General features: G+C 32.4%; 1 protein-coding gene across 1 annotated transcript in view; it reads right to left on the bottom strand.

The window, feature by feature from the left end:
- DACH1 (dachshund family transcription factor 1) overlaps window positions 1-17493 on the bottom strand; it is a 464060-nt gene that overhangs the window by 144727 nt on the left and 301840 nt on the right. The window contains exon 4 of the mRNA XM_011972024.1: window positions 9885-10057. Within this exon, the coding sequence (XP_011827414.1) occupies window positions 9885-10057 (173 nt within the window). The remainder of the gene's footprint in view (window positions 1-9884; window positions 10058-17493) is intronic.

Genomic DNA, 17493 nt, shown 5'->3' with positions numbered 1-17493 from the left:
ATATGACTTAAAAGAGCAGAAACTTCACATCTGGATGCCAAAACTTACTTCCTGTTTTCTAATTATAATTACCCTAAACTATAAAGAAGCTTCAAATGGCAATATGCTCATATTAAATCACTGTAATCACAAATCAAAGGATAATCTTGGCTTGTGTGTAGCCAGCCATAATTCAAAAGTTTAGTTTTGTATGGTTTTGAAGTATCTACACACTTATTATAGAAGATGCATTCATAAGGTTATATATGTAGAACTCCTTTATAATTTGTATAAATATATTAAGAAACAATACTGCAGCTAACTGCATACATAGCCAGAGATATATACTCTTAAAGTCTAATCTTGATTTCTTGAAATTCTAATAGAAGCATAGTTTGTCTAAGCTTTAGAGCTAATTCCTAATACATCTAACTGTTAACACTTGGGTTACACAGAAATACATGGTATATATTTAAGAAAATGCATTGCTATATTTTTATAAACAGAATTTTCCAAATTAACCATTCTATTTTATTCCAAAGGTCACTCACATCAATGGTTATCTATCAATAAATTTTAATAGTTTTCTTAATAATTATATTAATGCATATGTTTGGTTGAACAGACATAAAGTACAATCTTGAAATAAATCAGTCTCTCTAAAATGATTTTGCAAGTCTGATTTTCCTGTCATAATAGATTTCTTAGTAGTGCTAATGGAAAGCATGAGAATATAATTTTTCTGAGATATTTAACTCATAAAATGTTTAAATACTTAATGCGTAAATCTCTGGAAACAATGATTATGCCATTAAAATAATTCCTTGTTTATTTTAACATTTCCCATATAACTAGAAAAATGCTTTATTAGTCAATGTACTTAAATGTCAAAGTTGTCTGTGATCAACCCTTTAATTCATGAATTGTTCCATTATTCATTTACACATCCAAAATACTCTTAAAAAGATATAATATACTAAGCAAAAATAAATTAGATTAAAATCTTCATGTAAAATGCATTTTAAAAGCATAATTTAAAGCTCAGTAAATATGTATAAGTAAAATTATAGTATTTAATTTACATTTAACTTAGTTTTTGCTTTAATTGTAGTTTTGTGTTCAAGAACAAAGGATACAAGGACAATTAATACTGTTATTTGAAGAAAATATTTTAATTTATGCAAATTTTTATGATTTAAAAGCTTAACTATTCAATTGAAACTTTCTATAAATTGACACACAACATATTCAGTCATTTTACTTAATGTATAATTTCAATCTTTGGAACCTAATGTATTGTTCTTTGAAGAATTTCATTAAAGTAAAATCCATTGAGGAAGTAAGATTTGAATACATTGTTGCACAATAAATTAATTTACTTCAACAGCTTAATTCTTTTATCATATTTATATGCTTGCCTTTCCAGACTATTCTATAAGATGGAGAATAATGGAGACAATAAAGAATTGCTTAGGAGGGAATCTCATAATTATTACTGAAACAAAATAGATAATGAGTTTTATTCAGACATAATAAGAAAGAAGCAGTTCAATGTCTATAAGAAAACTATGTAAACTGGATTTATCATTTCATTTGTGTAATACCCTTTAACCTCCAATAAGGGGCTGAAGCAGGATAGAGAGGAAGAATATTTAATGTAATACTTCAAGACACTCCTTTATAGTCCTGCATCAACTTCACTAATCAATAAAACACAATCTTTTGCAAAGTTCCATCTTTATAAAACTCACCACAATAATAAATGAAAATTTAAGAGAAGTACTCTTTCACTGAAAAAAAGGTCATACTAATAAACTAATAGTAACAGAAGAACAACAAAGGAAAAGCTGCATTTTTGCCTCTGGGTAGAACAAGAAGTATTTGGTCTGTAGGATAATTCAGAATCAAAAATAGAATTCAGAAACAACGTACTCAAATTCTAAAATAGAAAGTGTAAAATGTTCAGTACTACGCACGTGATTAATTATACATTTTAAAATTGCATTATCTCAGCTGTCCCCTCTCCACTTTAAAAATGTATATTATTGAATTAAAATATTTTGTTAGGGTAAGTATAATCACAACTCATTTCTCTAAAGGATGATTTCATTTACCTTTTATTTATTTTGCTCTCCTTTTAATTCTCTTCATTTTTTGTTTTTCAATAGAGATTCCCTAACTGAATAGGATACAGAAGTGGGGAGACAATTTGCAATATTAAATTTTGTGTTGTTATTGTTTGTTTTTTTGAGTCAGAGTCTTGCTCTATCACCCAGGCTGGAGTGCAGTGGCACAGTCTCGGCTCACTGAAAACTCCACCTCCCCGTTCAAGCAATTCTCCTGCCTCAGCCTCCGAGTAACTGAGATTACAGGCATCTGCCACCACTCCTGATTAATTTTTTGTATTTTTAGTAGAGACGGGGTTTCTCCACGTTGGTCAGGCTGGTCTAAGTGTTCCACTCGCCTAGGCCTCCCAAAGTGCTCGGATTACAGGTGTGAGCCACCGTGCCCTGCCTAAATGTTATCTTCATATAACTTTTAATTTATAAAATTGATGAAGTTGACCATCACTTTATATAAACAAAATTTCTCAGCTTTAAGAAAACTCAGGCTTAAATACATTAGTTCAATGAGTATTTACTGAACAGTTACTATGTACTAGGCAGGATCTAGGCTCTGGTTATATAAAATTAAGCAAAACTGACAGAAATTATTTTCCCCATGGAGCATGTATCACACCTGGTAAATGTAGTTAGTGAAATGCAACATCATTCACACAAAGAGTGGTGTTCAAATTCCTTCGTTTTGGAAAAATGTGCAAAGAAGACAAATAGCAGAATTGGAATCCTGTATTCAGAAAAATGCTTAAAAAGTACTTTTAAGAGACAGTCACTGATGTTAGCATGTTTACACCTGGTTAAGGACCAGGCGACCTAAATCAAGATTCTATAGCTGAGGAAGCCCCAAACAATAATGCACATAGCTTTTAAAAAAACTTTGATTATGGAACTCAAAAAATACTCAAATTTTCTAAACATGAAACTGGCAAGGCCCCGTGAAACAACTTAATATAATCTGAAACAACTTAACTTTATTCTCCTGTTGTCTTTTTGCACTTACTCATTGGTGGTAGGGAACTACATTTTTCCCAAGTGTGTATGAAAATTCACATAGCCTTGTAAATTTTTAGGTTGCTATTTGATAACATAAAGTTACTTTAAGCAACAAAATAAAATCTTGACTCAGGAATTATAATTCAGAGCCATCTGACAATAAATACTGGCATCTTAATTAAAAGGTAGGACTTCTTCCTTTACTATAGCCAAGGGATATAGAGGTGAAGGAAGAACAGCAAGGAAAAAAAGGTAAGTGCTGATTTGACCAGCACTGCCTTTTAAGGCATCAATCTCTCTTGCATGATAAATGTTTAAAGTCAACGTTTAAAGTAGCAAGGCACAAATGTATGTTCTTACAGGCCGCCACCACTATGAGCCTCTCATCTGCAGTTCCCTTGATGAGTCTCATTCGTTCCGATGTTCCTTTGACCCCTGAGTTTCCTGCATAGTGACATCTGGGGGCTTGATTCAAGTTGATGTGGGGGTACGATTACTTCATAGATGGTGTTTCATGCTTCTTTAATGAGCGTAATGTCTGGTTGGTTGCCTTTTATGATGCCAGACACCTCGATGATCATGGCGGCAATTCATCACTTCATTAGGGCTTGCAATTTCCTACACACTTATTTTCTAGAAGGTTTCTATGATCACAAATTTACCTCATGAATCATTTGGTTATTCTTAGGATCAGTTTTTATGGAAAAGGCAGGAAAAATGCTTGAGCCCGTCCAAGTATTTATCTTTAAGCCGTTATTGTCCTTTATAAACATCAGTTCCCCCAAAATTCTCCAAATGTGAACAATGAGTTTCTTTTTAGTATTATTATAAAATCATGAATTTAAAGATGTGATGTATTTCAAGGTCTGGATGTTTTATTAGTGGTGGTTGTGTTATAATACTTTCTTTTTTAGGTTAACATCTTTTTTTTCATATTTAATATTAATATTCAAATAAACCTAAAGAGAACATAATTATTTTTTAAAACCAAGTAAAATTAAACAAATTTTTGGGAAAAAACTTTATGTCTAAAAGTGCTGCATACACTCGGAGATGTTTATGTTTGTACAAAGAATAAACGATTCTGTAACTAAAAACAAACGAAGTATATGATGTCACATTGCTCTAAGATTCACTCTACTTTGTGAATTAGGTCACTCTGGTTATAGTTTTTATAATCTTTTCACATTTTAAACTTCATGCAAGTCATGTCCTATTTCTTAATATAGTATTTTAAGAACTTACTTTAAAGTATGAGTACAATTATAAATTGCATTTTTCAATGTTTAATTCTTTAAATGAGAACGTCACAAAGTCTCTCTCACACACACACATACAGAGACACACACAGAGACACATAACAGATCAGCAAAGAAAACTTACAAATTTAAGTCATATTCCCTATTTTCAGAAAACTGTAATGTGTCATAGGAAGAAAGATGTGTATCTAACAATGCAGTGTACTTTGAATGTTGTCATATTTCTCAAAAACAATTCTACATTATCTCTGAAAAAAATCTTAAAATGCATTTAAAAATCTGCTTTGCATACTATGCACTACAAACCCCAAAAGTCCTTGACTAAAATAAAGTCATGTATAAAATTTTTATTAGGTAAAATGAGCAGAACAAAAAAAAAAGAGACAGTCAGAGAGACAGAGGTCTCATCATAGAATTATGACTATATTTCACAAGCTTGACAGGGATTCCCTGCAAAATTCTAGAACTTACTTTTAAACAAATGATTTTGGATACTTGGAGAGAAAACAAAATAGTAATAAGATGAAAATCATGTCGGTATAGAAAGACTTCCAAAGATTATATAAATAGTAATGTAATCATTATGACAACCTAATGGGGTAGTATTGTTATTACATACAAATACAAATATATTAAATAATTTGTCTATGGTCACACTGGTTGGAGGTGATAAAGTCGAAATGCAAATCCAAGTAGTCTTTTTTCAGAACACATGCTTTAAATAACTAAAATATGCTGCCTTTCTTCCTTTCAATATTACTTCTATTTCAGCAAGGATGCTCTTTTCAAAATCGTTACAACATTGTGAATTTATTATATAAAAACTGAGAAAAATATTGATTCATTCAGGAGAATTTTGGGTAACATAATGAATGATACCTAAGATAATCAATTAATAGAACATTTCAACCTATTAGGAATTCTCCAATGATAAGAGAAATTGATCTCTTGATTTATATTGTTTATTTTACTCAATCATTTAAGGTAATAAAGGAATACATCCTTTTAAAATTTGGAAATGATACAAAGGTGGCATAAATAGCTAATGTGATAGTTTGGGATGTTAATACTCCAAAGTATCTAAAGACCCTAAATCAACGGAATGGAAACTAAAAAACTTAATGTGGATAAATAAAAATTTCTAACACAAATAAAAGATGAAGAAAAACTGGCTTAACAGAATTTTATGTCAGAAAGGCAAGAAATTTACTGAGTCAGACATTCAGCTACCAAACAAAATCTTAAGAACTATGACTAGATTTATAGATTATTGTCCAAATTGAGGTTGATGTCTAGTGTCTCTTCATTGCACAATTCAATTCTAGAGGATGGTGGGATAGAGGGTAACTTCAATAAAAAGAAGGCAACCAAAAAGATGAATAGTCAGAACAAATTAGAATAATTGGCCTAGAAAACAGAAACACTATAGGTACCGAACCAGAGGGCTTAAATATTGAAATGGCTAGAACCCTGAAGAATTAGCAGACAGTTTTCTTCCAATAAAATATAACCAAGTTAAGGTAGAAGTTATTGAGATGCAAATTTTAATTTGATTAATGAATATACTTCTCACTCTTAAATTTGCTGAAAATAGATTACGCATCCTACAAAAGCTTAGATATATGAAAATGAATAAGAAGGATGTGGGAATTATTTATCCATTATGGGGGAAGCTGAATTACATAACATCTCAAGTCTAAGTTGCTTGATGTTCTATGAATGCTAAACAGAAAAAGTATATGTGCATCACTGACACATAAGAAATTAATACAGGTACAGTTTGTAATTATTTAATATATCTCTGCAGATATTTAGGGAGTTAGAGAGAGGAGGGGAAATTGTGCATATATCCACACAACTGGGAATTTTAATTATAATTATTATTGTCTAAAGAGTATATGTAAATTTCCTCCTCAAAATAATCTTGATTATACTCAATACAACCAGCCATAGAAAGTCTAAGTTTAGTACTTTAGCAGACCAGACTCTTTCATGGACACTTGCATGTAAAGCAAATAACAATGCCATAGTGGGAAAGTCTTCATCTATCTAGTTTTCTTTTCCTCGGTGCATTTAATTCTTTCAACCGTAAATTCTCAATTATCTTATTTTATTTTTTTCTACTTGGTTCTATTGTGTTTGAGAGTTTAGTTTGAGCTGCTTCACTTTTCCATAGTCTGAGATTCACGTGGGTTTGGGTTAATCAGAGGTCTAACACAGGTATCGACAAGCTTTTTTGGTAAAAGACTAAATAGCAAGTATTTTAATCCACTCTGTCTTTGTACGTGAAAATAGCCATAGACATTATATAACTTTAGATGTGGCTGTATCCCCAGAAAAACTTTATTTACCAACACTACATTTTGAATTTCATATAATTCTCATGTGTCATGAAATATTTTTCTTTCTATTTTTTTCCAACCACTTAAAAATGCAAAACCATTCTTAACTCACAGGTCATAAAAACCAGCAGCAGAATAGATTTCACCCAACATTGGAAGCTTGGGGATTCAGACCCTGCTCCATTTAATGTCCTGGCATTGAAGATATGTTATGAAAAAAATTTTGGAGCTCCTTCACTTCATAGAAACAGCTAAACAAAGAATACTTTAAAATATGTAACTCCGAAAGCTATATTTTTGCTTCTCTTTTGTCCTACAAATTCTTATTGCCATTTGCATTTAGGTTCAGTTTTAAGTCTTGTCATTACTCTCAAAAAATGTAAACGGTATATTCCAACTTTTAGAACATCTCTCAAAGTTCTATTTTCTCTTTAAAGGCTATTTCTCCAGTTGCTTTATAATTCCGAGATATGGGCTCAATCTTCTTTGATATTTAACACTTCACTTGCAACAGACCTTCACACTTATTAATAGAATCTTCCCAGGCAAACCAATGTGTAGTCCCTATTCTAGTTACCCACATGTGTCCAATGCTGTTACAGGGGATGTAAGAGTCTACTATTTTATTTGAGGAAAATAAAAACTTCCCCAAAACTAAACTTAATTAACATCTATTAAGTGAGCTTACTAAACTCTGCCTGAACTACACAGTCAACCAATATATACATTTAGACAGATTGATTTGTTAACTTGTTCTCTCTAATACTTAGAACTTCTTAGAGGACCTATTCCTCACGCTTATTCTCTGAGGACACTCACTTGATTTTTATCAGGTTATGTGGATGCCTTTAAGCATCTAAAACTGTTAGAATCATCTCCCGCCTTTCTTAAAATGTGTTTACTTTCAGTAATCTTTACCGGTCACCATCAAACTTGAAGCTATGCGAATGGCCTGTCTCACAAAATAAGGGTGCCATGATAAAAATGGGCCTTTCTGCCCTTCCACAACAGCCAACTGAACTTCACTTTGATGTTGGCAATAAAAACTATCAGATTTTACTTTCTATAATCATTCTTAATTACAGCCATTGTTCCCTATTTGGCTGCTACTATTACCATTTACATCAACACATTCAAAATCCACAACTCCCTTTAATCCGCATGTAACCAAGTTTCTGAAAAGATTTGCAACAAGAGATGAAGTGAGATATCTCTATGACTTAGTAGGCGTTGGCACATGTTTCAAAACATAAAGCGACCTCATTTTCTTCTCTTTCTGTGTATTTTCTTCCTTTCTTCATATACCCCCCTCCTTTCCATTCCTAAACTTAATCTAAGAAAACACAGGAATGTTTCTGACTTCCCAATCATTGAGTCCCAAATTATTTTCCGTAGACTTCTCCCAGAGGAAACTCAACTTCTTCCTCCTGCTTATCGAAACTTTGACAACCAAGGATGTATTAAAAGGAGTTCCCCCAAGTATTCTAATTAACAAGTAGCAAACTATTTTTAAAAATATATGTATATTGCAAAATAAAATAAATTAAGTATCCTGATATAAATAAAGGCTTTTGGATGCCAGAATAAGTAATCCATTCCTCATGCAAATATTAACTACAGGTCATAACTTAGACACCCATTATGACTTGCTAAAATCTGCTCTTCTATCATATGTTTGCCTTATTTATTAATGTAAATCTTACCTAAATGAGAGATTTTAAATAGTTGCCAGTTTTGAAAGTAAAAATTACATAATTAATATTATGAGATGATTATAGTAATCACAACCAGATATTTTTAATGAGAATAATCACATCGTATAAATTAATACTTAGTACCCTGTAACATTTGCTTAAAGTAGCCATTGAGTATGATGATGAGTAGACTTAAATGGATTTTTCCCTCAGCCAAACTCCTCTTCTAGATAACTTTAATGAGCGAGGCAATCAGAGTTCTTAATTCTCAATAATACCTATTACCAAACATCATCATAAATCAAACAATACAGTGATATCTTGCTTATTGAATAATCTGGTAACAATTTCCCTCTTACAGAAGAGTTTTCAAAGGTCTTTTTTTTTTTTTTTTTTTTTTTAATCAGTTCCTTGACTGAGATCAATGTGGCACTCACTGGCGTTCTCTCAGGTGGCGATCTTTGAGTAGTTGATCCGGGTCTTCTGTGAGACTTTGGGTTATTTTTCCTCTGGTATTGATACTACAGAAACTGCTCAAAGCATCTGGGACATATCTTTGTTTTTAGAGCCTTTAACATGAGAAAAATTCCTATTTGCATATTACTGAACATTGTATGTAAGTAGTAACAGGGCCTTTTATATAAGATGTGCTCCAGAGGCTACCCTAAAATTTAAGTGTATTGTATTCAGAAAAATGGGATAATTGTAATGTCAAATAATGATCATGAAGCATAAAATATCTTTTACTTAGTTTAAAAATCAATAATCTATTCTTAATTTTTTGTTATTTCTTACTCCTTGGCCAATCAGACAATGCACTTAAAATATTTTGATTTAAGTACACATTTTAAAATAATATAAAGGAAAAAGATTATATATACATATATACATATAAACTCATACAATTCACACACATACACACACAGATACACAGGGATAGTGGAGACAGAATTGTGTATATATGCACATATGAAGTTTATATAACAATAATGTTACCTTCAATTTAGTGTATTTTTGAATGTGTGGAAACTTCCAATTTTATTACTTCATTTAGTTTTTACAAAATAATCCACACTAGATTATGCCTTTATTAGATATTTACTAGAATCAGGAAGATTGAATTACATGTCTAAGGTGACAGAGCTAGAAAGTGGCAGAATTTATCCCTTCTGGTCTTCTGATTCTCCTCACATAAATGCTCATAACACCACACACACATACACACAACTACCCATGTAAGAACACAGACAATTTGAACTATAACATTTAATGTCCTATGTTTTTCTCTATCTTAATAGATATATAGAGAATTTAAAGCAACCCTAGCCTGCCTAAGTAAGTAGTGTGCCCCTGGGGCCACTTGCTACTCTTTAAATAATCTATTTACTATCACTTAGCTTTTTAGAGTTCAAATGTACTTATGGAATAAGAAAAATGGATTAATAGATGGTGGCTTAAGATGAACATGCCAAAATAATTGTATAAAAAAAGAATTACCTTAATAACTGATGTCTCCACTCTGGATGGGGGACTCTGAACTTGTGCTGCTGCCGCCATATTTGCAATGGTGCTGAGGTGGTTCATCTGGCTCATTGCCATGGTGACAGACGCTGGAGGTAGGCTGACAGGAATTAGGGGGTGGGGCATCATCATGAAAGGAAGTTCCAGTCCTATAAAAAATGCACATATATCATCATTGCTCTGGAGGGCATAGATCATTAAAAATTGAAACATTCAAAAGTTTTCTAATAATGGTAGTCAAAGAAAAAATATTTTTCCTCTTCGTATGCAAAAATTTCACTCACTACTCAGGGAAACTAGGCTTATAGCTATTTGGTTTGGTCCCATGGTTTTTCATTTCCTAACTTTTCCTGTGTTTAATACAAATGGTCAATTCTTTGCTATATTATTCCTGTAATCAGTCTGAATCTTGCTTAAAATACTAGGGTGTTCTTTAACTTATCCCAATTAGTTATGTAAATATAGTATATCTCTGTATTATGTCTTATTTTGCCAACTGATAATTACAATTTTTAAAACTACGATTTTTTAATGCTAAAAAATGCCATCGTACCATTTGGCAGAAGGTGGCTCTGCTGAAGATGGTTGAGAGGATGACTAAGTGGAAGGCTACGTGCTCCAGGCAAGCGGGGCTGGGTTACAGAGGCCTGAGGTCCCTGGGATGGGGAAGAGGGCAGTGTTTCCTTATCCCAGGAACCATCACTGCTGCCTGTGGGGAATGAATATAAATTACTTGGATATAATATTATTCCAAATCTTAAAACGACTAATTTAAAATGACGTTTTAAAAAATATATCACATTTGGAGTTGGAAAACTGATTTCTAGGGAAATAAGCTTAGGTAAGTAAATTTCCCCTAAGCTGCACATTCTTTTTGATTTTCTGTTTCTTATATAGGATCTCAAAATTTTAAACAATAGTATTTCTGCAACATTTAACCTAGTGGTGGAGTCTAATACTGTGTTGGCTATCCAGCTTAATATTAAATTGTCTCTATTATATTAACTAGATAATTAATTACTCCTTGGAATTGAAACACACTAATATTTATAGAATGCAAAGTTATCCTTGTAGTAAATGACATCCTAGGCATCAAATAAAGTGCCTAACTTCATTACACAGCAAATCCTAAAAATGGAGCCATTAAATGTCCAGCTTGGTTAGACATTGTACAGAGAACACAAAAGATCACTTTATAGAATATAATGCCAAAGCAAAAATTAAATATGCATGCATGTTTGTATGAATAAATACATCACTTGTTTTCAATAAAGAGAAACATACATTTATGTCTCCATGTCAATGTCACTCAACTGAGGACCTGCATTTCAATATTGGTGGCAATTCCTTGGATTTTAAAAGTTCACGAAATACCTTATTAGAATACTCCTTGGAAGGTGTTTATGAATCATTTCAATTTCAATGTGCTCTCAAATTAAATTAATTCAGTATTAATTTATTCCTTAACTGAATCTGTTGAAAATACAAACTATCCACTTAGAGGAAATTTCTGTAATATCTCTATTAGCTCATGACTTTTTTATTTCTTAAAAAAAGAAACCATATTTTCATATAATATGCATAGAAACAGCAGAGTTGGTAAAACTCCAATTTAATGCTTTAACTCTGCTAAAAGCCTCATTGTAAAATCTCTACGACATAGTTCTTAATGAAGAATACTTAGTTACTGCCATGATTTTTTTCCATTTACTTCATGAAGACAGTTAAGGTTCAATATAAATTCAAACTCATTAGCTCAATACTGTCTGGATCTTAGAGTAAATTGTTCAGAAGTGGGTAATGAAAACTCAATTCAAATTCTTCAGCAATCAAACAAAGCAATTTTATTAAACAATGAAAAGAATCAATTAAAATGGATATCTTTATTATCTTTATTATTTTACAAGAAACCATGACAGCTTTTGGTTTAAAAAAAGTTTATAGCTTCATGCAGAAACGACTCACATAAATGAAATTTCTCCAGCTTGCTCCTACACTGTGATATAAAAGTTCTTTTCATATTCACAAATTTATACACCTTATTTCTGTTCTCATAACTTTTTTGACACTTATTCTAAGGTACTAGTCAAACATGCAAGAACTATAAATAGATGAATTTTTCAAATGTATGCTATCAAGAGATTATTATTATAAAACATTGTAAACATCTTCTCTTTACATTGCCTTTATCAAAGTACATGCAATTTTTTATTGCAGGCTTAATTCCCAAAATCTGTGGGATTTGATTTGGTCAAATATTATGATTCAGCATTGATTTTACCTTGTATGTTATCAGTTAAAACTGACTATCGGGATATAGAAATCATGCTTTGGAATAAATATTATTTTAATATAAAAATTGTGCTGGAAAGTAAGAAATAATAAGTAATTTTCTCTATATTTTATACTTCATTTAAATTTTCAACAAATGTAACCATTACATATTCATAGTAGATTGCATATTTGAGGATAATTAACTAAAATATGGAGTGGAAAAACAGACATTCATTATTTTGGATTCAGTTTGAGCTCCATTTACACCTATAATCTACTTTTGTTTTTCTGTTCACTTAAACTAATGTCCTCTTTTATTGAAGTCCTTATTGCCAGGATAAATAAATAAATGGGAAGTAGTTATTTCTGCAAATATATTTAAATTTCACTGATATCAGTAGAGATGCACAATAACTCTATTTTTCACATTATTAAGGTGTAAAATATTATCTTAAAATTCTGATTAAATCACTCTGAAAACAAACTACAGACAAAACACTATTCATTTTCACATCTGTTTTTGCATCACAGATATCAGTCCCTTGTGCACAGGTAAATATCAAGCATTCATATGTGAATTTTCTCTAGTAAGTTTCTAATGCTATATTAGATTTTCGCGATACATAGAATGCTTCTAGCCATCTCCGCCAATCATCATTTGTTAAATACTCATGATGTTAGCTCATTTGGGTAATAAATAGAGCAAACAATTAAGAAACTAAGTCTGATGAAAAATATACAATATATAACCAAGTCAGCTGTAAGTGATTTTTGCATTATTTATAACATCCTTTTCCTCTATTAGCATGAATAAATAAGAATTGAAAATAGGCCACTTCAGAACAAGACATGCCCATAGTTATTAAGTGCATATTTCACAATTTTGTTTTAAGCCAACATATAGCACGATATAAACCAGCATATATGTACTATGCTTACACACAAAATATATATATACACACATAAATACCTTTAAAATTCATATTTACTATTAAGACTGCAAGAAACAGCAGCAGATTCGATATATAAGAAACTTCTAATATTCGGCAGGGGAAGACAGAAACAGAAAAAACTGATTTACTGGTATTAAAAATATACTAATACCTACATATTTAAATATATGGAATTTATATATAAAGAGTGACTGTGTGTGTTTAGTTTTTCTTTTGTGTAAAAGATGGGACAAGCAAGGTTATTTCAAGATTTAGTGTAACTGAAATTCAAATCTGTAAGGACTAGGTGTGGGAGGTCCTCTCCCCGCTTAGTCCCTCCCCATTCCAACGTTAAAACAAAGCTTTTGAAAAATAAGTTTGATGTAATGTCTTAGTCTTCATGGACTCAGACTATTTCCCTTGGCTCACCCTCACTTGATATTTTTACTGCATTTTGTGATACATATTTTATGATGGACCAGGTTTGAAATGCAGAAATATATCCTTAAATTGTGATACCCTACTCTAAGGGTACCAGATTACTGAATAGTCAGAAACGATGAGTTACAAATATAAAATGGTTTTCGTTTTCCTCTAATTACTGCCTTCAAAAAAGCTTTGTCAAGGTTCCCTATTCTATCCCTTAAGAGCCTTGAGCAGATTTTGAGTATAATAAATCCATTCTAGGCCGGGTGTGGTGGCTCATGCCTCCAATCCCAGCACTTTGTGAGGCCGAGGGGGATGGATCACAAGGTCAGGAGATCGAGACCATCCTGGCTCACACAGTGAAACTCCGTTTCTACTAAAAATACAAAAAATTGGACGGACGTAGTGGCGGAAGCCTGTAGTCCCAGTTACTCGGGGGGCTGAGGCAGCAGAATGGCGTGAACCCGGGAGGCGGAGCTTGCAGTGAGCTGAGATCGCGCCACTGCACTCCAGCCTGGGCGATAGAGCGAGACTCCGTCTCAAAAATAAATAAATAAATAAATAAATAAATAAATAAATAAATTCTAGTTAACTGTCATCGCTGCTTCCCCATCCCCACTAGCATTAGCCATTTCTAGAGTCTAGGTATCTGGAAGACAGAGGCTTGCTCAGCTTTTCAACCATCCTGTCTTCCTCCTCTCTTTCTTCTGGGTAGTAGGATAAACGTCTCTGCTTAAATGGTTCCTGCTTAAATTTCCCCTGCACTGCAACTTCTGTGGCTACGCCTTTAGGCAACTGACATCTTCCAAGTGGTAGAGGCCTAAATCTAAATATTTCCATGGTGGTAATGTCTGATCCTTTAAGGTAATCCTTACTGGGGAAACTCCTAACTGCACAAGTCCCTCACAGTAGAATCTCCTCCAGCTTCATGATCCTCTAAGCTCCCTAAACTCCCTAAACTGCCTCTTGATACTAAGGCCCTCCTCCTGGTGTAGGTCCTCTTGTTCTGATGTCCACTTTCTCCAGCCTGCTCCCTTCTCCTCAATTCTTTGCCACCACCTCCAACCCCTGCTCCCAATCAGCAGTTCACACTTAAGCAGAAATCCAGCTACCAAACGAGGTGGAAACATCTGCAATCCTTGAGTAATTATCTTGGAATTCTCCTCCCTTGACCTTCTCAGTGAGGAAGCATGCTCAAACAGGAATTATTAAACCACAGCCATACCTACAAGTTGCTGTCCTTTCAAAAGAATGACCTCTTCAAATCCCATCTTATAAATGAATGTTCGTAAATGAGTGTGGCCTATTCTTATAAAGGAAGAAGGTGGTTGTTCATGAAGTCTGGAGTGATAGTTAAGACAGCAATGCTGATTCAGTTGCTATTAATAAGTACCAATTGTTTTTTACTTTCTTGAAATGAGGAGTACCTGACACCTTTTTTTCTTGTTGGCGACCACAGGAAAAATTTTATTTAATATCCTGTTACATAAACATATGCAAGAAAATGGACTACAAATATGGCTATATTATAAATCAAATTTTAGTAACTGGTTCTTGTAAATAAACTGAAATAAAGGGAAAGAATAAAGAGAAATAAAGGGAAGCACAATTTTTAGGTAGGAAAGGGAATGAAAAATGTTTTGGAGAAAGATATTGTTAGTTTCTCTTTACTAAAAACACCGTAACAATTTCGAGTGTGTGTATGTGTAGCACCAATTATAGTCTTAGTCCAAATAATTACGTATATTCATTAATTTGTTCATTTCATTCCTAAATATATCCAATGAGAAACAGGTTCCCAAAGAGAAATCCACAGTATTTCTATGCATTTTAGATAGAAAACACATAAAGTAATCAAACACAAAACTAAAGTGATCTGTAAAATGTAAATGCCTTTTAAATTACCATGCATTAAAAGAGTAAAAGTATATTTAACTACTGTATTACTATCACTTATACCTAGGTGACATGTAACTATTTGTTAAGATTTTCCCACAGGCTGACCCTGATAAAGGAGGCAAATCTCAAAGGGACTAACGGTCACACCACTGCTTATTGAGTGACACTGATAGATTGTGACGGGAACCTGACATTGTCAAGATTCGTTTACAATGAAAATGACGGCAAGATCAGGCATTTACTCCATACCATTGGAGACCACTTAGAAAGATGTCAACTCCATCTTAACAATGAAAACAAAACTTCTAAATAAAAGTAAATACTAGTCACAGGTGCTACAGATATTCAGCTGTTAGTTCAGAGGTAGGTGAGAGAATAAACAAGTTATTATCTTTCAGTGGATTAAGTTCACTCTATTAACAAAATGATATAAAATGTCAGCAGTAACGCTAGTATTTTGCATGAGTTGCGGAAACAGTCCTTTCATGAAAGTTATTGTAATATAGTCTTTAAATATTCTTTTGGATAACTATCTAATCCCTGTTGATCTACTCTAGGATATAAAAACACTGAAATCTCCTGATGCTTTGGTTTGACTTCATCACGCTAAAATGAGAAAAGAAGAAATCTTCTAGGGATATAATTAATTAGGGAAACAGTTTAAAACGTTCCTGTTTTAAGTGTCGTGGTTTAGCAAAGAAAATGCCACAAGTGCCTCCTAACTGGTATTGCAAAATAATGTCCGCAGAGTAGGTCAGCACATGTATCATGTTTGATTTGGAGGTTTTGGGGAAAAAAAAAAAAAGAACTGGCTGACTTTCATGTAACCAATTCTGCTTGGCTTAATATTCTTACATCAAATTTTTTTTTCTTGAGAGAAAAATAATGTTGTTATAAATTCTAACTGCCCCATTACCTACAAATATATCATTTAGGAAAATATGTCACTTTCCCATAAATAATTAGATATTTTTTCTTTAGTTATCTATCACTCACTAAATCTTACCCTGTGTTACTTGGATGTCAGATATAGTTAATTAGGAATGTGAAACTTTAGACATACAAGGGGACTTTTGTCTTACCTGTGATTTTTTTTTTTTTTGAAAGCAGAGCTGTTTCGATATGTTTCATTTTACATGCATTGTTTATAACATAATACTGATGCTATTAGTGTTCTTGGACTCATCAAAACTTTGTTAATTCTAAATTTCTTCACCTTCTTAAGATATTGCTATTGCCCTATATACTCCACAATGGTGCTGAAAGTAACAATAAGTGAAGTTGTACAAAGTACACACAAATTAATCGAAACTAGAACTGCTTATTTTTAAGTTTTGGCTGAATAATGTTTCCTATGGCCAATGATTGTTGAACTAAAGAAAATGGGAAACAAATCATAAAATAAAATCTGATAGCCAAGTGACTAACGTAAGATGAAACGATACTTAACGAACAGGCAGACATTACTAAAAACAATGGCTTTTTTTATCCTGAGAAACTTTGGATAATTATGAAACACAAAAATAGCGTTAGGAAACTTAAAATAGACAATGGTTTCAATTTTAAATAGCTTTCATTTTGGAACTCATAAAATTTATTAAAATAATTTCAATGTATAAGTAACAATTTTTCATGTATTTTTCCTTATGTCGTAGTAAATTTCAGAAAGTTTTGATGCAACTCAAACTAAAAGAAATAGGGTCAGAATTATAAAGATAAAAGGTAAAATATTATATGTGCAGAAGAGAGAGATAATTATATCAGAAAACACTGTTTTTTTGATGCTGTTGTTGTCTTTGGACTCATTAGCCCCATGCTCTAAGTGTTAACCAAGGAAAATAGATCCACATCCCAAAATAAAACAAACAAACGCAGACTCAGACTGGGTAAATAGTTATATAGATTTTTGTATAAGAAAAAATTAGTAGCCAGATTGATTTGTATTGACTATATATTTGGGTGTCTTGTAAATACAGACTGTAAGCTGATTTTAAGCAAGAGCCAAATGTTTCTAGTCATTGGAAATGAGACTGAAAAAAATTGGTTAATTTCTA

Source organism: Mandrillus leucophaeus, unplaced genomic scaffold, assembly GCF_000951045.1.
Source record: "Mandrillus leucophaeus isolate KB7577 unplaced genomic scaffold, Mleu.le_1.0 Scaffold126, whole genome shotgun sequence".
NCBI lineage: Eukaryota > Metazoa > Chordata > Mammalia > Primates > Cercopithecidae > Mandrillus > Mandrillus leucophaeus.
Note: the sequence above shows the minus strand (reverse complement) of the source record. Positions and strands in the feature narration are given on the sequence as shown.